Source organism: Diabrotica virgifera, chromosome 5 (genome assembly GCF_917563875.1).
Source record: "Diabrotica virgifera virgifera chromosome 5, PGI_DIABVI_V3a".
In the NCBI taxonomy this organism is placed as follows: domain Eukaryota; kingdom Metazoa; phylum Arthropoda; class Insecta; order Coleoptera; family Chrysomelidae; genus Diabrotica; species Diabrotica virgifera.
In genome coordinates, this window is record NC_065447.1 from 84,559,593 (window position 1) to 84,583,306 (window position 23,714).

The 23,714-nt window shown below is 34.7% G+C and overlaps 1 protein-coding gene across 1 annotated transcript in view; it reads left to right on the forward strand.

The window, feature by feature from the left end:
• The window catches only part of LOC114324209 (paired box protein Pax-6), a 269,123-nt gene extending 246,795 nt beyond the window's left edge, over nt 1-22,328 (forward strand). Inside the window, exon 8 of the mRNA XM_028271975.2 lies at nt 11,073-22,328. Coding sequence (XP_028127776.2) covers nt 11,073-11,164 — 92 coding nt within the window. The 3' untranslated portion in view covers nt 11,165-22,328. The remainder of the gene's footprint in view (nt 1-11,072) is intronic.
• The last annotated feature ends 1,386 nt before the right edge of the window (nt 22,329-23,714 follow it).

The following is a 23,714-nucleotide window of genomic DNA, read 5'->3' on the forward strand; positions in this document are numbered from 1 at the left end:
ATCAGATCTTTTCTAGCTGGAATATTGTATGCGCCACTCATTTTTACGGCGTTTAGCGGTTTTTTATTCTTGTTGAATTATGCCTTATCTCTGTTAAGAGTGAGAATGTTTACCGTCTGTTATTAAAAATAATTTGAGAATAATTATTATATTCATTTATGGTCATCGAGAAATATTATTTTTGCCCTTTAAATCCAACCTCATCAGCAAAATAATGAAAGGAAACGTTTGCCAAGTAATTATTTTTAATTGGACGGATGTGTATTTTTGTAAAACAATAACTGTTTTTTTTTTGTTAAAAAAGTTATTTTAATATTTAGATTATAAGAGGTATTGTTTTTTCTGGTACACTGACATAAAATAAAAAAGGTTGGCTTTTTCAGTATTATTCTTTTTTGTTGGAAACCTACATAATGCTATTGGAATTTCTAAGTCGTTAAGTTTTCTTAACATTTGAACTGTCCCCTGTTAATCAGAGATCTTCACCTTCACACAACAGCTATCTGTTATAAAATATTAGATATGTTTGTAAGGTATCAAGCCTCAATTATTGATTGTAAAAATTAAATTGTCTAATTGTTATTTTTCCAGTCCGCAAATCGTTTGCACAAAAGATTATTTAAGAAAATACTATTTTCTGTTTTTATGTATTTAAACCCACCTTACTATTTGTTTAATTAATCTATTTTGAAAACGATTTCCGGAGTCAAAATCGACATGTGGAAATGAGGATCTCTCGCCATTTTTGGATAGTTATCAAAGAGCCCAAGTATACAAATCTGTCTATGTCTTGGTGTATGTGCCCTAGATTATTATTTGCGTCGTCTACGATCAGGGCCGCCGAGAGGGCGGTACAGCCGGTACATTTTACCGGGGCCCGGCGATGTACGGTGCCCGGCGTCAACCAGACCAAAGACGTAATTTTTCCTGTTTTTTTTTTGTTGTTCACTTTATGTCCATAATACGTTTAATTAATCCTCGGCTATATTTAACATGACCTTTAGTTGATTTGGTGTAAAATTTTCAAGGATCAGAATCTAAAGGGATCAGGTCTTCCAGTGTTGAAGAATCTAAATTAGTTACCAGCAATTATGGAATAAATCCAGAATTTACATAAAATAAAGAAAAACGGCGCAAGAAGCCTGTGAGATTTTTTGATGATTTCCTGGGCCTAGCAGTGATGCGACTGATAATTTTGAGCCCGGCGCAATGTTTCGCTGTGAACTATTTAATATTGTCAAATAATAAGCAATTTAACCAGAATATTTAATGCGGCAAATGAAATTCATTCGCTATTTAACATTTTGTGGACATTCCGAGATGACGATGACGAGAATATTAAGAAAAAAAAATGATATATTGCGCGAGTTTTATAAAGAAGACATCAGTGAAGAATTGATACATGAAATTTTTTATTTGAGAGTGATATACAAGGATAATATTGGTAAATCTCACCTTTCTCCAATCTTCTTCTTTACGTGCCATCTCCGCGACGTAGGTTGGCAATAATCATTGATATTCTAACTGTTGACACTACAGCCCGAAAGAGTTCAGTTGAGCTGGATCCAAACCATTCTCTGAGATTTCTCTGCCAGGATATTTTTCTTCTACCTATGCTGCGCCTTCCTTGAACCTTTCCCTGCAATTTCTCCAAATAGATTTACTTAATAAAATTAAACATCTCAAATTAGATTCATTATTTTCTAACGTCGTTATTGCGTTAAGAATGTTTTGCGCATTGCCGGTGACAGTCGTAGAAGCGAAAAGATCCTTTAGTTTTCTTTCCCGCATAAAGAATGCTGTGATATCTACAATGAAACAGGATTGGTTAACTCGCCTATCAACTTTGTGCATTGAGAATGATTTGGTAAAATCATGCGATTTTTCGAAAGTTATAGACATCTTTTCCAATCAGAAAACTCGAAAAGCACCTGTATTATAAATATTTTCACTATTATAAATATAATCAACATTTAATAAAATGTATATTTGAAATCTTTCTTATTACATATTTTTACAATTAATAATTTTATTTCTATAAAAGTTGAACAATTTTTTTCGCTCTTCACTTTTTGTCGGGGGCCCGTTCGTCATTTCTTGCCGGGGCCCGCTCATGCCTCTCGGCGGCCCTGTGTGAAGTGCGAATTTTTTGCTTATACGCTGTGAGCTCGTACGTAGAGGGGATATTTTCAAATTCGCGAACGCCAGTAGTGACAAGTTTGTAAACGTTTACCGGAAATTTGACATAAATGTCAAAGTGATTAATTTAAAATTAAAATTAAAAACATTAATTATAAACAATATTAGTTGGTCAAAGCTGTGGTATATATTTTTACCTTAAATATACTTACGTTTTAAATACTGAATTTAAGTTTTTTTAATGTTCCGTAATATTTAATTATAAATAATCTATTATACTCTTAGCGCCATCTACACGATTATTGTCAACGTATCCGAAGTAAGAAATTGATATTTTATCAATAGAACGTCAAAATGATTAGAAAAATCTTAAAAAAATCGATTACAATTTAATTACTTTTTTGCGTTGTAAATATTAAGCGATAACAATTAAATAATAAATTTAAAAATTACCGGTAAAAGTTGAATTAGTAACCGCTAGAAGCGACACCAGCGAAGCTCAGAGCGTATACTGCTTAGCCAATCATTTCGACTTAACTCGCTGCTAGCAAATCATCGTGGAATACCACTGGGTTATTAAATAAATGATAAATCAGTCTACAAATATTTAACAAAACATATAATACCCGAATTATACCTCAAGAATAGTTGCTGTCTAGATTCGTTACATAATACTGGAAAAACATAATAACCTGATTTGCAAAAAGTGGAATAATTACAAAATGCAGGAAATACGAGCACATAGAAGAACAATTCAAAGAAAAATGAATAACAGAAACCGATATTATTGGATGATCACTGATCAGGGTAAGAATAACTCTTAATGCAGTAACACATATAATAAATCGGTAAATCAGAATAAGGTACTGTATCTGATAATAAACATAGTTTCAAAATGTTCACCTATAGTTATGCATATTTTCGTAGTTAATTTTTTCATGAACAGATTAACGGATTCCGCTAATTTTTTTCTATTACTCTAGATTTTTCTTTGGTATTTACACAGTTGAGCAAAAGTTTACTCATACTTCTTTTTTGTACTTAAATCGGGTGGAAATATTCTTCAAAAATATTGAATACGTGTTGCAGTTTTTCGATCTGATGTTGATTTCGCGAAACATCGCGGGGTTACTATTAAAAGTTCTAAATTTACCCCCCCCCTCTCCGTGGGGGTCGTGTTTGGTATCATTCGATAGATTTTTGAAAAATATTGAACAAGTAATTTTTAGTTCTTCGATCTGACGTTTATTTTTGGAAATATTCGCTTTTTTCTTGTGATATTTTGTGATCCACCCATTTCCTTACGCCTAGCTCAAACCGTCAGATTTTTGAAATATACACCCTTTTGCATGTACTTAACTTACCTTATCTTAATCTGACAATTTCGAGTTTTTCTAAGAATAGATTTTTTTTCGGACCCCCATTAACGAACTCCTCTGTATTCAGATCCAAATATATGTTAGGGGTACAATTACAGGGTACAAGGTTTCTCCCCATATGATAATCTGACGCGCTCGAGTAACTGCAAAAATCTCCGCTTGGGCTCCCCGACCATTATGTGTATAATAGCCAAAATACTAAAACTATTGGAAAATGACCAACATAAGCTTTTAACAAGTGACTTTAGTAAACTAAACATAAGTTTTTAACAAGTAATTCGGAGTAAAAATACAAATATATTCAACCACATATCCTCTTCGCCCAAAACGTTTTCGAATAAAAATAAAATCGAAATTTAAATCTTCCTCTTTTATTTTCCCACGTCTCGTCCAAGAACAATCACTTTCCATATTTCCTGTCGGTGAAAATGTAGATCCACTTTAAAACATCAATTTTCTTCCCGACTCGGGAAACACGGCGAAGCGCTGAAGGAAAAATTGTACAAGAAACTTAAAAGTTATAAGATGCTATAAAAAGATCCCTGACGATATTGCTCACGTCGAGGAGAAAGCCGATTGTAAATTTCACGTATGAGGGAAACAGGCTCTGCCTTTGAGAAGTTTACAACATACAGGGATATTCAGGAAGGTGGTTAGGGAAAGTATCAAAATCGATATGAGATTGAACATATTAATATTTTTCCGAAATATTAAGTCTTTTTTATTATTTAAGAGTTTACATTGGTCATCCCTCAATAGTTGTTGTAAGTTAGTTGTATATTATCTGAATCAGTTGCCTTATTCTTCTTAGCCGTTTTATTGCGTTTTATGTCATTAACAGTAGGTATTAACAGACTTTATAACATAACCCCAGTTGTATTTATTGGTTCAGTAGCCAAACTCTTTGGTATTTTGCATAAATCTTCAAATACGGAATGAGTAGAATATTCTCAAATTAAAGTCTCCTTCTTCGTCTTTTTGTGTAGACATGAACCTGTCTGTTTTTCCGCCTCCAGTTAAGTTGTGTTTCCATCGTTTTCGTGTTCTTCCAACTGATCGGCTTCTTATTGTGGAACAGTTTTTACTACTCTATTTGTTGTCATTCGCCTTGTATGAGCATTCCATTCTATTATTATATTTCTTACATAGTCCTTGATATTCTTCACCTGGCATGTCCGTGATATCTCTGTAATTCTAGCTCTGTACACAGTCTTACCATCGATTTTTCTAAACGTTTTCATCTCTATTTCTGGCATTATTTTTGTTCTCTCTGTACCAGGTCGTGTTTCTGACACGTATGCCGTTATCAGTTTGATGACTGTACTGTTGATGTCTGGTGATTTTAAATTCTACCTTTCATTTCTTTTCCTATGTTTTTATTTCCTCATATTGCCTCCTTAGGGCAACCTGTTACTCTGTTTGCTCTATTCACTTGATTTTCCACTTCTGTTTCGAGCTTTCTGTAACTAGATAGTGGCATGACTAGATATACCTATAAAATCCATTACTCATTCCTCTGACCCTTCAGCTCTAATTTATATCTTAGTAGGTTAGCTGGTTTACTTATTTCATTTAGTTTATTTGTTATCAATTTGGTTATTAATTTTAATATTGTGTTTAACAAATTAATTCCTATATAATTCTCCGGATCTGATTTGTCTCTTTTTTTGAAGAGAGGGATTAGGATGGAGGAGTGGCATTCTTGTAGTATTTTGTTTTGTTCTATCATTTTTTATATTAGTTTTAATAGTTGTTTGACCAGATCTATTCCTTCGTACCTTAGGAGTTTGTTCGGTATTCTGTCGTCTTCTGGTGAACTTCTATTTTTTATTTTCCTTAATGCTTCCTTTATCTCTCACTCCTCAATGTTTCAAAGATAGATACTGTTTTGTTAGTTCTTTAGATAGTAACAATATTTTATCTGCTGGTATAAAACTCGAGCCCTCATCTTCTAGCTCTACCTACTGTTTAATTTTTAATTTTTACATTATTAAATAATTTAAAATTAGTAAATTTTACTAATTCATTAACCATTGGAAACTAATCCCTAATAGGCTATGCGATTCTATTAATACCATGAGCAATACATATGTTACTGTTACATGAATAATAAATATCCATATATATGTAAGGCACATCATCAGTTACCAAAAGGGTAAATTTTTCAATACAAACAGTTTTAGTGGAATTTGTATTTAGCTGTTTGAATTTAGCTTTTTTTGGCAATATTTTGTAAAAATCCAAAGATCATGATAATTATATTGTAACTTATTTAACAGCTACTACAGGATCGTTTGACAACATTAGGCATATGCGTAACCAGGGGGGTTTTGGGGGTTATAAGCCCCCATTGGGAAGTACTTTGAGCTCTATACGCTTAACACCATACCCCCCAGAGACCTTCCAGTAGTTGTAATCGCCCCTCTTATGATCATCCTGGTTACGCCGTTGACATATAATAGTATCATAAAGTTATGACAAATACAATAACATGAGCATAATAAAATATGACACCAAACGTGTTGCAAAGATCTGAGGAAGAAGAACATACCTGTAGCAAAATTACGACACAGTACGTTCATTACTCCACTACTACATACACTGCATTTTTAGGATCACCACTTTAAATACTTCAGATAATTAAAGCGCTGAATTGTGTGCAATCCACTGTATAAAAGAAGAGTACCAGAGACTAAAGAATTTCCTGTCGTCGGCTGGATACCATAAATCACGAAAATTTTATTAAAAATCCATTATAAAACCTATATCTAGATATACCTACCTTTATACCTAGATAGCAGCTCTAGAGTCCATTTAGTGAGTTTCCCTTTCATGGCGACTCACATAGATGAGAGTTCTGCGTTGCCGTGATGTAAAATCAAGCAAATTTCAAACATCACATATTAAACACAACAATGTACAATAGGGTGCATCGAAAAAGGCGAAAAATTTTTTTTTTCTGCAATGGAAAAGTAATACCTCACAAAAGTTGCCCAATCAACTGTTAAGTATTTTGGTAAAATTTTTTCGAAATTGGAAAATATCTTCTGCCCCCTCCCCAAGACAATTAAAAATTTTGAAAAAATATTAACAGACGAAAAAAATTTTTTATTTCGAAACGAAAATGTAATACCTCACAAAAGTTGCCTAACACACTATTTAGTATTTTTTTAGTATTTAAAAATTAGAAAAAATACATTAATATGCGAATTTCTTTTGTAAGGGAAATGTAATACCTTATAGAATTTGAATAAATAAATTCGGTTTAAATTGGAAAATATTTTCTGGTTTCACAAGGCGATTAATAATTTTACTTAAGAAAGGTATACTAAAACATTCTTTTCTCTAAAAAAATATGGTATTCGAAGATGTCTTCCGATTTAGCATTAAAATGAGGCAAAGTTTTTCTGGAATCAATTCGAGTTTTTATAAATCCATCCCTCGAATACGCTCCACAAACTACTAGAGAACCTTGTGTCACAAGCTTGACACATTGTTTGTGGAAGTGATATTTCTCAATCTCAATGTTAAAAGGGTCTAGTTAGGATTCTTAATAAAATCTCGCAGATTGTCACTCGAAAATCTAGAGAATATAGGTGGTTCTGTAAGGTGATATTCTTGTTAGTTAATTAAATCAAAGTAGTCGTTTGAATCAAAATTTTTATAGGAGAAAGTTTGAAGACCCTCACGTTTTTTGATTTGGTCACTGGCAAACTTCTTTTGATGTCCAAGGGGTAGATCATTTGAATGTCGCAGACATACAGACCACTGAAGCGGTTTTTTAAGATGTTCTTCTAACAGCCGTATTACATTACCCTTAACGCCAGTATTTCCGACTATTTCGTCACATGCAATAGCTGGATTTGATACTTTCTGATATACCAGACAGCGGATACCCATATCCGAAATATTTGCACCCTGGCTCATGCACAAGTGTTATGTGTTCTTCCACGATCGATTGACCATAAAACTTGGTACTGTTTTTTACTTGAGCTAAAGTTTTGTCTTTGCGTCGGTAACTTTCTTCTTTTACCGTTAATTTCTCTGATTATATTTGTTTTTGTTTTCCCTATCGAGCTTATTACCATTTTTCTGAAACCTCTTAGATTTAATAGAAATTCGCGCTCATCCAGAGCCACTTTTTGAGATTTACTACAAGGACAATTAATCAGAGTGTCACATTTGCATGCTGCAAGATCGAAACGTGTAGTTTTACTTTTGTTCTTAAAGCGTTGAATTTTATTTTTGTAAAATTCACTGTTTTGCCTGTTCTTAAATGGTTTCATAAGTTTCATATATTTGTCATGATAGGCTTTTAAAAGCTAACTAATTCTTGTATGTTAAAAATTGGAATTAAAGCATTTTTCCATATTTCCTCCAATTTAATTGCAACATGTTCGGCAATACCAGAAAATTCTGGCTCTTTTTTGCTGACTTTTTTATCCTCTTGCAAGAAAAAAACTTCATCGCTTGTTTGTATTTCGGTAAAACATTTTCAGGTATATTTGGTGGTTGCCCAAAAATGGGGCAGTCCACAGCACATCTTGATTTTATTCCCCATGGTGCTGGTTTATCTATTTTAAAAATCTTTAATTTACAAACAACAATAATAACAAAGTAAGGCATCGCACCAAATATAAGTGAAAATTACACGCACGGACTCATAAAATGGGACATTTCAAAGGGGTTGGGGAGACTGAAAAAACAAATAAAACTTTAAATATCGTTTAAATTTGTAATTGACAACATTTTAAGTTTTCTTTAATTGATCTTAGATCGAGTTAGCACATATTTTATTCCAAATAATATAAATTGAAATTTCCATTAAAATAAGATATTTAATAAAATTCAAGGTCGTTGGGGAGCAGAAAATTCGCTTAGAAAAAAAAATTAAAAATAATAATATGCTGAAAAATAGCACTAGCAAATTTTTCACGCTATTAGATATAACATTTCCAATTTCTATTTTTTCGATGCACCCTAATGTACAGGACTAAGTTTTCAATCTAATACCACATAAAATAATATTAAAAATATTACTCTACATCCCACCAGATTGAAAACAATGGGAACATTCTCTGGTTACATTTCCGAGGCTTCTAAAATTTGCAAGCCATAACGGATGCTGACACTAAAGAAGATGAGGGAATTTTACAATTTATAATTCACGTCCCATCTGCTCAGCGCGGTAAAGTTCCAACAAGAAAGTTTCCCTTCGTACTTCAGTCAGAGTAAACATTGTAAATAAAAAATGAATAACCATTTTCAATTTCGTTGCAACACGAAACTACAGCCGCATCATATTTTAGTTCAATCAGAGAGTGCAGCAAGCACCTCTACGGGTTTCGAAACTTATTAGTCTCTCATGAGGAGCACTAGTAAGTTTCGAAACCGGTAAAGGTGTTTGCTACACTCTCTGATTGAACTAAAATATGATGCGGCTGTAGTTTCGTGTTGCAACGAAATTGAAAATGGTTATTCATTTTTGAACAACAATGTACCTTATTAATAACTGTATACCATTTAAAGGGTTTTCATCCAGATATTTTTAGTGGCTCAACCATGTATACCTTGTAAGAAGCACTCACGAGAGACTAATAAGTTTCGAAACCCGTAGAGGTGCTTGCTGCACTCTCTGATTGAACTAAAATATGATGCGGCTGTAGTTTCGTGTTGCAACGAAATTGAAAATGGTTATTCATTTTTGAACAACAATGTACCTTATTAATAACTTTATACCATTTAAAGGGTTTTCATCCAGATATTTTTAGTCGCTCAACCATGTATACCTTGTAAGAAGCACTGATGATGGAAGTGTCATTCCGGAAACGTTCTGTGATGTAGCCCGAAAGTGTCTTTTTAGTATAAATATAGCTTGTATAAAAAATTTTAATAACCTTTTATATTGTGTTATAGACCTGTATTCCGCGTACCAAAAAAAAGTTTCTTATAATAGTAAGCTGAAAATTTGTTAATAGCTTAACGGTGTCTAGGTGGACAAACTTTTATGTACAAGACCACTGGAACAGGGGAAGTTTTAATTGTGGAACAGGTTACAGGTTTCGAACGTCAGAAAACAGACTCTCATGCAAAAATCAGACTGCTATTTACCACCAACATAATTCCAACAACATTTAACATGTTCTACGTGTCGGACTTATTAAAATGCCCAACATATTTATCGAACAAACATTTTTTCATATATTATATAAAATTTGCTATTGAATAAACTTAAAAACAACCTGTTAGTTTTCACAATCATGAACTTCCCAGGCAACCAAATAACGTTTACAAAACGTGAAAAGACGTCATAATTATCACCAAACCACGTCAGTTTATCACGTTTTTTCGACGTCGAATGTCACGTGAATAGGTCCCACCATAACTGACGTCATTTTTATCATGTTTTAAATACGTGATATCAAAATCGTAGTTTTTATGTCGTTTTTAGAATATTTTTCATTTTACGGTTTTAAAAATACACAATAATAATTATTCGTATGGGCATTGTTGGTATTGCAATTTTTCATTTAATTGTTTTAAATTCAGCTTATAGGCTAAAAGTAAAACCAAATGGAAGACTTTATAAAATGCATAGAATTACAATATCCTCAATGCAACCTTATAGAATTTTCACTTTTTATATAGGTATACTTACTGTGTCAAAACTGAAACAACATATAAACTAATAAATAATTTATTAACAAATTATCCAGCGTAATATCTTAATTTAACGCTGTCCATTAAATCAAAAAGAATCGTGAACAACACATAATAATTAGTTCATTAACAGAAAATAAACACCAAAACATAACTTCAAACAGTTTTCAATAAGAATTATTGCATTAAACTAACTCACTTAAGAAAAACGAATAAAAATCTCTTAACTAACACGTTTCTTCAACTAAATATCTAAATGAGAAGTCTTATTTTACCACACAAAGCACGTAAACAATAAATGAAAAATTTCTCATGACAATTAAGCTTATAAACTATGTATCTCTATAAACGAAATTGTTTGGAGTCAATATACAACTTTATACATTATAAGCATTAACTCTTTAAGCTCCTCCCATTTTTGTGACGTCAGACTTGGGCTGTCTGAAATGAAAACGTGTTTTTAAACGTATTTTAACGTCATTAATCTTACATATTTAAAATCACCTACAAAAGACGTTTATACGACGTAATGTTCAAACACGTGTATATATTCAACCAAAAACTGACGTTTCCTCGACGTTATTGACGTCACTTGGTTGCCTGGGTTATCAGGATGACACGTTCCACAATTAAAACTTCCCCTGTTCCAGTGTTCCCGTGCATCTAGGTTTGTCCGTAGATACCGTTAATCTATTAACAAATTTTCAGCTTCCTAATAATAAACTTTTTTGGTACGCGGGATTCAGGACTATTTGTTAGTCTTTATACAAATTTATATTGCATTATCAATATCATTTTCTATTCACCCTATATACAGAAAACACATATACTTAGTACTTTATTTTATTGATGAATGATAGAAACATCCTAAACAATTTTCATTTTTTGTTCCAGGTGTGATATCAGCTGGCGTGTCGGTCCCAGTACAAATCCCCAGCCAATCCACGACGGACATCGCCTCCAGCTACTGGCCCCGAATTCAGTGATCTCAACTCTTCGGTTTTCCTCCGCCGAGCCTGCTCGTGCCCCAGGAAAACCCGGCCCTGCAAGCCACCCTCACGCCCCCTATTGTCGCTTCGACCTCACCTGAAGAATCTTCATAAGCGACGACAGCGCCGCGTGCAGAGGGATTTCCCGCAACTTCGGCGAGTGCAGGTAACTGGTATCGCTGTTCCGAGATTTGGAGAGTTTTTCCGAGGAGACAACTTCGCCAGCCGGACTGCAGGGTACACTGTGAATGTTTTGTGTAGAAAGCGGGACTTTTCAAATGTTCTGGAGTATTGAACGGTATTTATGACATCAGGTTCGGACGAAATTTAAACTTAAACGTTTTTGGTGCATCTGGAGGGAATTAAGAAACTTGTGGTAACCAGCTTGAGTAAGTCCAAGTTAAATTTGTTTCGGAAAACAAAATAGTCATCAATTTTATTTGAGTATTTAAAAATATTCTACAGATCGTTTATGTGGATGAAATGTTTTGTCCAAGGGTCTAGCAGGTTAAGATATTGCAAAATGTCCCCAATGATAATCCAGAAATAAAAATACCTACCAAGTTATTTTACATCAAAAAGTATTCTGCGAAAAAAATACCCTTTTAGACCCCAGCTCCCTCATTACACTCCAAAAAATTTAGACGAGTTTTTTCGCTTTTTGGTAATATAGTCGTTTCTAATAATCGCAAAAACTTCTGTTTTCTTTACTTTTGTATTTACTTCCTGTGGTATTTCTTAAAAAAAAATGGCGCGATAATTAATTTTTTTTTATTTTGAAAATTTTAAAATTTGTTTAAACAAAAATTGGGCCGAACGTAGTGCTAAAAAATATATTATTTTTTGACTTTGATTATTATATTTTATCAAAAATTGGAGTTTTCAAAGTGTGTTTAGAAAACCTGAGCCGAACGTAACGCCGAAAAAAACATTTAATTGAAATATTGGAAAATATTTTTTTTTTCATTTTATTATTTTTGTTCGTTCTAACATATCAAAAACTATTGTTTATATTATCTTCTTCTGCACGTACCATATCAAGATTATCCGACGTTGGCGGTCACCATTGCGAAGGCTTCTCGATCTTCTGTAATATTCAATAATTGTCTGCATTTGATATCTGAGTTCATTCACGAATGTTTTTTAACCAAGAAATTTGTTTTCTCACTATGTGTCCCAGATCAGACTTTTCCGGTATTTACCAGTCTTTAGCAGTTCTCTATCTTTGTTGACCCTCCTTAGTATTTCTTGATTAGTTTTTCTTGCTGTCAAAGGTATCTTCAGCATCCGTCTATGAATCCACATTTCCAATGCATCAATTATGTTTCTGATCAATACTTTTAGCGTCCACAATTCTGCACCATACATAAGTACAGACCAAATATAGCACTTAACCATTCTTTATCTTAGTTCTAAACTGATATAACTATGTATTGCAAAGAAATAACTTCATTTTCATAAAAGTAGTTTGAGTCATTGCTATTCTACGTTTTCTTTCTATGTCTGGATCTACTCTTAATTCACAATCAAGATGCAGTAGAAATAAACAAACCAAGACACGTTAAATATTACTAGGAGCACTCCCAAATAATGATTTAAAATGTATGTACATTGTTAATCCCAAATTATTATTTACAAATTTTATACATTGTAAATTATGATTCGGGAGTGCTCCTTGTAACATTTATCGTGTCCTGGTTTGTTTATTTCTACTGCATCTTGATTGTGAATTTAGAGTAGTTGGTCCGATATCACGGGTCTAGGACGTTTCATCGCCGCCGTTTCGATGCCGCCAGTTCGATGCCGATGCCGGCCGATTCATCGCCAGTCAATTAATCGCTATCTGATATATTTCCGAATTTTCGACAGTTACAATTATTAGTTATTTTTAGTACTAATTAGGAATTCTAGGAAATGCGAGATATGACGGCGATGAAATGGACTGGCGATGAACCGGCGGCATCGAAACGGCCGGCGATGAACCGGCGGCATCGAAACGTCCCATTCCGGATATCACAGTTCATAAATATGTCACGACTAAAAACTAAAAATTTGGTTTTGTTTGAGTTTATTTTAATGCCCATTTCCTCGCCTACCTTGTGAATACGATCAAGCAGAATTTGGAGACCTTCAATATTATCTGACAGAATTACTGTGTCGTCCGCGTATATAATCACATTAAGTAGTTCCCTGTTGATTTATAATCCATATGACTGTCTCTCAAGTGCCTTTATAAATAACTGGTCCGAGTAAACATTGAACAATGTTGGCGACAAAATGCAACCTTGTCTGAGTCCTCGTTGTATGGAGATTTCGTCGGTATAGTTATCTCCAATTTTTACGATAGCAATTTGATTCCAGTACAAATTTTTAATGACACGAATATCTTTGTCATCTATTCCTATATTTTTCAGCATTTGCATTAATTTGGCATGCTGTACTTTATCGAATGCCTTTTCGAAGTCAACGAAACATGCACATACATATTTTCTTTGGTCACGGATTTTTTGTAATAGGATGTTTAGCGCCAAAAGTGCCTCTCTGGTTCCCATAGCATTTCTAAAACCAAATAGGTATCTTGGAGATCTTATTCGCATTTGCGTCTAATTTTGCTGTGAAGTATTCGTAGGCTAATGTGGCTCCTGAGGCTAATTAATCGATAAATACCAAACACAATGAATATTTCCAATATTCTATCCAATTATCCACCCAACAGTTTTTTACATGTTAGAAAAAATAAGTCATAAAATAAAAAAAGATATTTTAATAAAAAAAATACCATGTAAAAAATATCCCCACAAAATGACAGAAAAAAGAAGTTTTAACGATGATTAGAATCGAAGATATCGCCAAAAAGGGGAACAGCATGTTAATTTTTTTTATTATAGTTGGAGGCTAGGGGTCTAATTTTTTTTAGGGTGTACTTAAAGGAAATCAAGGCAGAGGATGATTTTAAAATTAAATCCAAGACATAATGGTTAAAGAAAATACCGAAAAATATATATAAAATGATTTTTCGTGATTTTGAAATGATGCCCCGCCAATAAAAATTTTTAAAAAATCATGGAGATAACTTGACACCCAAAAAAAATATTTTTTTCGGCGTTACGTTCGGTCGATTTTTTTTAAACAAATTTTAAAAATTTAGAAAATAATTGAATTTCGCGCCAAAATTTTTGTAAAACCTTAGAAAATAGGAAATAAAAAAACCTTACAAAATAGGAAATAGAAGTTTCTACGATGAGTAGAACCGAAAATATCGTCAAAAAAACGAAAAATCACGTTTCAATTTTTTATGGAGTTATGAGTGGGGAAAGGGGTTAAAAATTTTTTGATTGAATACTTTTTAATAACAAACAATATGGTGTTTTTATTGTTGGAATATCGCTGGGGGCATTTTTCACTATCTTAACCGGCTAGAATCCTTTACAGCTAAGTTTTTTTGTAATCGTAATTTTTGTAAAAACCTTCATTTTTGATATTGCATTTTAAACTTTCGAATGTTAAAAATACCCTTTAAATATGTTTGGCACAATATTTAACATAAATAGTACGGGTTTATCGAAAATCGAAAAAAAAAATTATTGGGCGATGTCGGGAGCTCCCATAAAGACAATGGACCGTAAGTTATAGTTATTTAAAACAAAGTGTAAATATTGGATGTAAATAAATTGAATCACCTTTTGCAATAATTTGTTATAAGAACAAAAGCAACGGTAAAAATATATTTTAATCCCAAACTATTTTAGCAAAATAATGGGATTTATGTAAATTTGTAATATCGATTAATAATGAAAAGAAGTTCCTAGTATCAGCTGCAGGATAATTGTCACAAACTTACTAAAACTAAAATCAAATTTTAATAAATAAATCTTTCATTTTGGTAATTAATAAAATAATAATATTAACATAATGACAAGATTTTATTGGTTCCATGTTGTGTACAATGAATGTGCTACATAATAATAATTTAAGGATCTAATGACCTATGTAAATATTTAAACTGCTTTATAAAAATACGTTTCAATTTTAAGCTTTTTTCAGAATATCTAGTTTAGTTCTAGTTTATTCTTTTCTTCTTTAAAATTTCCATATCAAATATTTCCGAATCATAGCCCAGTTAGTTGCCACCCTAATTGCCACAAATCTTTCTTTTTTTTTTCTATCATATTATCGATAACTCATCGCCATATCGAAAACGTGGAGATCATCTCTTCTTGATGTATGTAACAAAAGAGGAGCAGACATTGCAAGTGGCCATCATCAACTTCAATAAAATGAGAAAAGTACTTTGTGCAAGAGAACTGAAATTAGGCTTGAGAGTTCGGCTGGCAAGGTTTTATATTTTCCCGACTCTGCTTTACGGGATAGAAGCATGGACACTTAACGCGTCGACTACTAAATTGGAAGCATTTGAACTGAGGGTGTATAGAAGAATCCCGAAGATACCATAGACCGAGCATGTAACAAACAGCGAAGTCATGAGAAGAGTGATCAAAAGAATTGAAATATTGAAAGCCATCAAGAAACGAAAGCTGCAATACCTGGGGCATGTTATGCGTAATGAGAAAGACAACATACTTCAATTAATTATACGAAGGAAAATCCAGGGCAAGAGAAGTGTAGAAAGGAGAAGAATCTCATGGTTGCGTAACATGAGTGAATGGTATGGATGCACATCAACCGAACTATTCAGAGCAGCAGCATCTATGAATAGCCATTATGATTGCCAACCTTCGTCGCGGAGATGGCACGTAAAGAAGAAGATCATCTTCTAATCGGAACCATTAAAATCAAGATGGTAAGAAACAAAATTGCGCGAAACACCAACAGGCTAAGGGGTATTACGTAACACCATTTTTGAAGATTTTTGACCCCCCTTCCCCCTATGTAACGCACCGTAATGGGACTTTTAACTATTACGTAACGCAATTTTTGAAAAAATTTGACTTCCCCTCCCCCCAACCTGCGTTACGTAATACTTGAACTAAGATACAATTTAGATGACATAAAAACGCTCAGAGGAAGACACATATTTCAAATTAACACAAGAGATCGCGAGATGAATAGCTCGGAAGCTCTGGCAGATATTTTGACAGAGCTGAGGAAAAATTAGGTAAAAAAGAAAGAGAAAATAATAGATGAAACGTGGAATCTTACCATCTTACCAATGAAAGGAAGGAGCAAAAAGAGACGAGGGAATTACTTACAACAACAGATGGCCAGATAGAGAGATCGAGAGAGTAATCCCAGGATGTGCCACGACCGGAGATAACGTCGATGAAATTGTCAATCGAAGAATGTATATTTGCATATAGCTTGCGAAGCAGTCTCCAAAATGAACATAAGGTAAGGTCGCCAATTAAGGCCACCTTAACGTTTAAATATCTGTAATATTTTATTCAGGAACAATATGGGGGAAAACTCTTGTATACGTATTGCCTAACATTTTAGCTATCGAATTTCAGGATAAAATACTTACTAAATAAATAAAGAAATATAAAATTTTAACATTGAACAAATCTGGAATATTTGGCCTTATTAGGAACTAGTAGCTTAATAAGGCCAGTTTCATTTTTTACGCAAATTGAGGTGGATAATAAATTTTAAACCTAAGAATTAAAGAACAAATACAAAATTTAGTGAAAGAAACTTTTATTCATATTAAAAACAAAAATTTGTCAATACATTAAGCACACATATCGCACATTTACAGACATCTAGGACAATTGGCTTTATTAGGACACTGTCTACTTTTTTTATTTAACATAAAAAAAATAATAAAAAGCAATATAGAGAAAAAACAGTTCCAGGTCCTTAAAAAGTATTAATTTACTATCGCTTTACAAAGAAAAAATAATTGGCTTATATTCATTAAGTACCATTTTAGTAATTTTATAATTTACCTAAAATTTATAAACGAACTTCCGCATCGTAACAAACACGTGACTAGTCTACTTGGCGCTGCTATGTGATACTACCGACTGAATGGCTTAGACGATTTTTACCGAGAAAGACATTTACGGTGACCTCTAATATATAATATCTATATTTAAGAAAATATTTGCAATTGGCCTAATTAAGACACTGGCCTTATTTGGCGACACTACCTTAGTAACAGCTATCAAATCGCTAGAAAACAATAAGTCACCGGCAACCAACAACATTGCTACTGAATTTCGAAAAACCGATCTGCTTCTAACTACTGAATTTGTGCACCCCATAATGAAAGAAGTGTGGCAAACAAACTGCATTCCAGCAAAATCTGAAAAAAAGGTTGCAAAGAAACAGTACATGAATAACCTTAAATAGGTACCGTTATAAATAAAATTCTCACGATCATTATACTCAAAAGGTTAAAGTTGAATTCGAGCCCATCAAGCGGGCTTAAGACCAGAATACTCTTGAATAGGCCACACTAATACTGTGAAACTGATAATGAAACAATCGGTCAAATGAAATACACCCTTCTACTTGATTTTGGTCGATTTTGAGCGTGCCTCTGACAGCTTATCACATCCTATGTGGAAAATTTTGGAGCTAAAAAATATTCCACAGAAAATAATCTTGGATGACACAATGAGATCAATAGTAATATATTTGACATACTTTTTGGAATAAGACACGGTTGTGTGCTTTCTCCGTGTCTTTTCAGTATAGCTGTGGACTACGTTCTCTACAGACCAGACTTCGACAAAAGAAGCATACAATAGACGTTAAATACCAGCCCAAGCGATCTAGAATATGCTGATGATATCGGCATCTTATGACAAAGGTTTTAAGATGTGGCTGACCAATTGACAGCACTTTCCGCTGAAGCCAATAAAATAGGTTTAAAAATGCAAGCCATGGGAATTAATGCAAGAGATAACAGTATTTTCTATTGAAAACTAGGAGATTTAAAATGTAAACAATTTTACATGGGTACCTACCTACCTTGGAAGTGTCATAATAAAAACCGGCATCAAGGAAGACGATGTTGTGTGAGAATACAACAAGCGCAGCAAGCATTCAGCGTTCTCGGCCCCATTTGGAGGTTTGGCCAGTATACTACAAAGACAAGGATACGAATATTCAAGTCGAATGTTTCTTCCACTCTACGGACGTGAAACTTGGAAAGTGACAAAAACCCTGCAATAGATAAACTGTAGATCTGTGTTAACAAATGCCTACGATGAATTGTTCGTACTTTTTGGCCGTCACCGTCAGAAACGAAGATCTACCAGACCTGACCGTACAGAGGATAGAGAATGAAATAAAGTACAGACATTGAAGATGATCGGTCACGTAAAAATACTGCCCTTGATTGGAATCCACAAGAAAAAAGAAAAATCAAATGCCCAGCACAAACTTTAAAAAGATCAACTTTATGGACGATGTCAAGGAAAGTCTTGGAACGAGGTATAGGTCTTAGCGCAAAATAGAACTCACCAGGATGGCATGTTTTCACCAAAGCGCTCTTTGAACTTACAGATCCGTTTTAAACCAAATACGTTTATTTTGATAAAAAATTACAAAAATGTCCCTCATTAATGTATCGATTCGATAAAACTCTTGCAGCTGCCTCTAAGACTTCTAAAACAATTTTTACGAACTTGTAGATACTTACATTATTTTAAATATTTTTCGACAGATCTCACCCCATTTGTAAAACTTTTTAACTCAATAGGTTGGTCTACCTATACTGTATGATAGCAATAACTGCATGTTCTTTCTTACCATATTCAACAAATAATACTAAATGTACAAAATGTATTGAACTTGTATACTGGGTTTTCGAAGGGTTGTGAAAATAATCGGACATATTATACAATGGGTTGCAAACCCTTAATACGTCAACAAAGAACTTAACCTTAGCACGCAAAAAGACAGTATTCTGACCACAGAATAGAAAACAATTGGTATTTGTTTTGTGTTTCTGACTTTCTATTTAAGCAGGGCTGTTACCAAAGAATATATACTATCATAGAAGAAGAGTTTGAATGGAACAGATGGTCACGTTTATTTGTCCCTTGAAAATACCGTAGTCATTGTCTGGCCACATGCACCAACTCAGTTGGTGCACCAAATCCTATGCTGAAACGTTACAGGGCAGTACCCTTCTATTAGGTCTATATTCTTTGCTGTTACTTTACTACTAGGTCTTTCAGTATGTTTTCGTCTTTCAAACATCCATCCATCAAACTTGACTGGTGTTTTGGGGCGGTACCTTCTCCTCCTTCTTAAAGTGCCCTCTCATCAATGGATGTTGACTACTACAATTGGAATATATTCTCTGTCTTGAGCTGTTCTTATTAGGCTGTTCAAAATTTAGCCCTGTCCATTGTTGGAAGTTTCTTAGTCACGAAAGTGGTTTCCTTTCTAGTCCTTGCTTTCCCTCGATCTTTAGTTTCACTATAAGTTGAGCATATTGGTAACTACTTATTATTTCTCAGTATGTGGCCTAGGTAATGTTTTTCTAACTTTCACTATGTTAAAAAGTTCTCTTTCCATGCCCATTCTATGCAGCACTTCTTCGTTTTAGGTATGCGATGTCCATCAAATTTTCAAGATTCTTCGGTAGATCCACATTTCAAAGGCCTTCAATTTATTTACGGTTGATGTTTTAAGGGTTCATGTCTCAACTGCATTGAGAATAGTCGACCAGACGTAGCATTTTAATAAACGTAGTCGAAATTCGAGTTTTATTTGAGAATCACAAAGCAGTTTTTTGATTTTTTCGAAAGATTTTCTGGTTTGTTCTATTTTAGATCTTATTTCTAGATCACGATTTAGGCTGCTATCGATCAAACATCTCAGGTAATTAAATATATTGACCTGTTCTAAAATGTGCTCATATATTGTGCAAGGTTGAGTTATTTGGTTTTTTCGGATTAACATCACTTTGGTTTGTTTAATGATTATTTTCATACCAAATTGCTCATAGGTCGAGTTGGTCTTGTCGATGAGTGGTTGTAGAGCCAAGTCGGAATCCGCAATCAACACCGTATCATCGGCGTATCTGATGCTGTTGATATAATTTACGCCATCCACCTTGACTCCATCCTTGGAATACTCCAACGCCTCTTTAAATAGAAACTCGGAGTAAAGACTAAAGAGCAGGGGTGACAGAACACATCCTTGTCTAAATCCTCTACTAATTTCTACTTCTGGGGATGTGGAACCGTCGATCCTAACTCTGGCGTTTTGGTTCCAGTACAAGTTCTTTAGTATTGATGTCTTTTCCATCTAAACCGACTTCTTACAAACGTTTTAATAGTGGGGTGGCACCTACTCTTGTTTAAAATAGTATAATATTTATTATCTTAAAAATAACGAATTTTGGGTTATACTCAGTAACAAAGATATAATTTTGATATATTAATAAAATCAATATTTTCCGTGTTGGATTTTCTAGTATTGTTAACTATACGCCCAGTAAACAATCCAGTAAATGTATTTGGACCATTCTTCTTCCTGCTATGCCGGAGGTCCTTTAATCAAGATGTTCTTCTTCTTGGACCCCGCTTTCCAAATAATTTTTCTTGCAGGGTGGCTTGTAGGAGGGCATATCTGGATTCATTTCGCATAATGTGTCTGGAGTGCTGTAACTTTGATGGTGATCAATAATCAATATATCTTAGTTTTCTCTTTCTTTTGAGGATCTCGTTATTCGTGAATCGGCTAGTCTACGGAATCTTAAGTAATCTTCGATACAGCCACATCTGAAGTGCTTCCAATCTTCTACACATATCTCCGTTCAAGGCAATACCATAGATAAATAAGGCCAGAGGAAAAGTAACATTGCAGCATTCTCACTTACATATACCAAGAGAAAGGTTGTGGCTTTTGAACAAGGCCCCCATCCAGTTAAAGGTGGATTTAGCTTTTCCGATGCACGCTATTATCTCTTAGGCTACGGCTCCACGGGCGAGAAATTGACGCTAGCAGTAGCCGTAAAACAAACTTAAGGTTCCGCGGAACGGAATAGGAATAGCCGAACTGAAGCGACTACGCACAAGTCCTGTAGTCGGTGTCGGTACAGTTCGGCTATTCCTATTTCGTTCCGCGGAACCCTAAGTTCGTTTTACGGCTACTGCTAGCGTCAATTTCTCGCCCGTGGAGCCGTAGCCTTAGTTACTCTTTCTATTGCGTTACTAGTGCGCCATTCTTTCTACTGGGGTTTTTTTGACGTACATTTGACCTGTTATCATGAGCTTTGTCTTCTTTACGTTTATATTGAGTCCATATTGTTGACGTAATACGTGATTTTGTTCATAAGATCATTTAGAACATACATCACTATTATTATAATGTTACTTATAAAATCATTTTTCTTCTTTTTGTATTTCCATGTAGAGGGTGTGCGAAGATTTCTTTCTTGACATTGTTTCTATGAAGGTTAAATTTTCTTTAAGCTAGGTTTTATCTGATCTTTTTTTATTAGCATGAACACAAACATATTGTAACGTGACTAGTGTAATTACTTCTAATTACAATAAAACCAGCGGTTCGTAATTTATATACGACTTTATTTTTTATTTATACAAGTTTACTTTACAAACTTTAGCTTAAGACTAAACTCTACAACAGCGCGCTCCGCTTAAATAGCCAATAGGTCCTGTTCTCGAAATGTCTACATATCCCTCGGCCTAATGAATATTCTGGAGATCTTCACTCACAGCGCCGTCGCTTCTGTGACGTCACGGCTACTGTTATTCCGACGGTTGGAATTCTCCCAAGCCGGGGACTGTTTATTGCGCCGATTCGAAACTCTTTCGTTACACTGCTCCCCTCTTAAGATCTGAGCGTCCCGATCAGCAACTCTAGATGAAGGCTCAGGATGGCGGAATCTACACGACTCTCCAGCTTTGCATACACCCTTCAAGAAGAAATAACAGTCTACTGTCTTTGAAGGATCCGACATCTTCGGGTTCATGCAACACACAGTAATTCGTACGCCAGTTTCTCTGAAGACCACCTCAAGCATGCTTCTCACAATCTTCCAATCCAGATTTTCTACTGCATGGCCTATTTTTGGTAAAGCCAAATCTTTGATGTCATAATTACACACGATTTTCTTCAAATTAGTTAGAGCACGCCATATGTTCTCGTAGCTTGGCGTGTCCGTATAAGACTTCCTGGTCACCATATACAGCAAAGATCGAGGACCATCTTCCAATCGCAGTACTCTTCCAATTTTAGGCTGCTGATTTCTTAACTCGTCCAGGCGGCCGAACTTTCTATTGAATACGGACGATATTCCTTTAGTCATCTCGAGGTCTTGGGCAACACAGTGGGCCAGAGAGACGTTTTCTGGAACACCAAACAGATCTTGCTGAACTTCTGTGGTCACGCCGAATCTAGCACTCTTTCTCGCTGCGTAATTTGACATAAATTGATTAAAACTTGGCTGTGCGACATCTTTCATCTCCTGTTGGAGGACTCGTGCTTCTTCTGTTACATTTGAGCCAGCATATGGTGCAAGACGATTTATGTGAATAACTTTTGGTTTACCGTTTGGCAACTTCTTAATTCTATATATTACGTCATTTATTTTCTTCTTAACTTCATATGGACCTTCCCATTGTCTTTGCAGTTTAGGACATAAGCCTCGACGACGTTGCGGATTATAAAGCCAGACAAGATCACCTACTTCGAAGCTTTCATTCTTGCATCGAGAATCATATTGATCTTTCATTCTGTCACTGGCTATCTGGATGTGTTGTCGGGCAAGTTCATGAATGTTGTTCATTCGTAATTTCAGGCGGTCAACGTAGTCTTCGCCTGCAACATGTTCCTCGGAAGGTCCGCAGCCAAACTCTAGGTCGCAGGGCAACCGAACTTCACGACCCAACATCAGGCAGGTTGGTGTTTGACCTGTAGTTTCATTTACGGCCGAGCGGTAGGCCATCAGGAATAAATGAATGTGTTGGTCCCAATCTCGCTGATGTTCAGATACAACTTTGGACAAGTGTTTACCCATCGTTCGGTTCATCCTCTCGACCATCCCATCTGATTGAGGATGCAGGGGTGTTGTTCTGGTCTTATTGGCACCAATCAATTTACAAACGTTTTGGAAAAGAGCTGACTCAAAGTTTCGCCCTTGGTCGGAGTGGATCTCCAAGGGAACACCAAATCGGCTAAAGAATTCTTTAACAAGTACCTCTGCAACGGTAGCAGCTTCTTGATTTGGTAATGCATAGGCCTCAGTCCATTTTGTAAAATAATCCATGGCTACCAGGATGTATTTATTTCCAGCATCGGTTTCTGGAAATGGACCTGCAATGTCGATAGCTACTCTTTCCATAGGACTTCCAACATTGTACTGTCTCATGGGTGCTCTCTTTTTACCAACGGGACCATTACCGGATGCACACGGTTCACATTTTCGGCACCATCTTCTTACATCATCTTTACAGTTCACCCAATAGAACCGTTCTCGAACCTTTTGCAGAGTCTTCGTAATACCAAAGTGTCCACCTGATGTACCGTCATGCAACTGACGCAATACTTCTGACACTTTACTTTTAGGTACAATTAACTGAAGCTTAGATTCTGTACCATC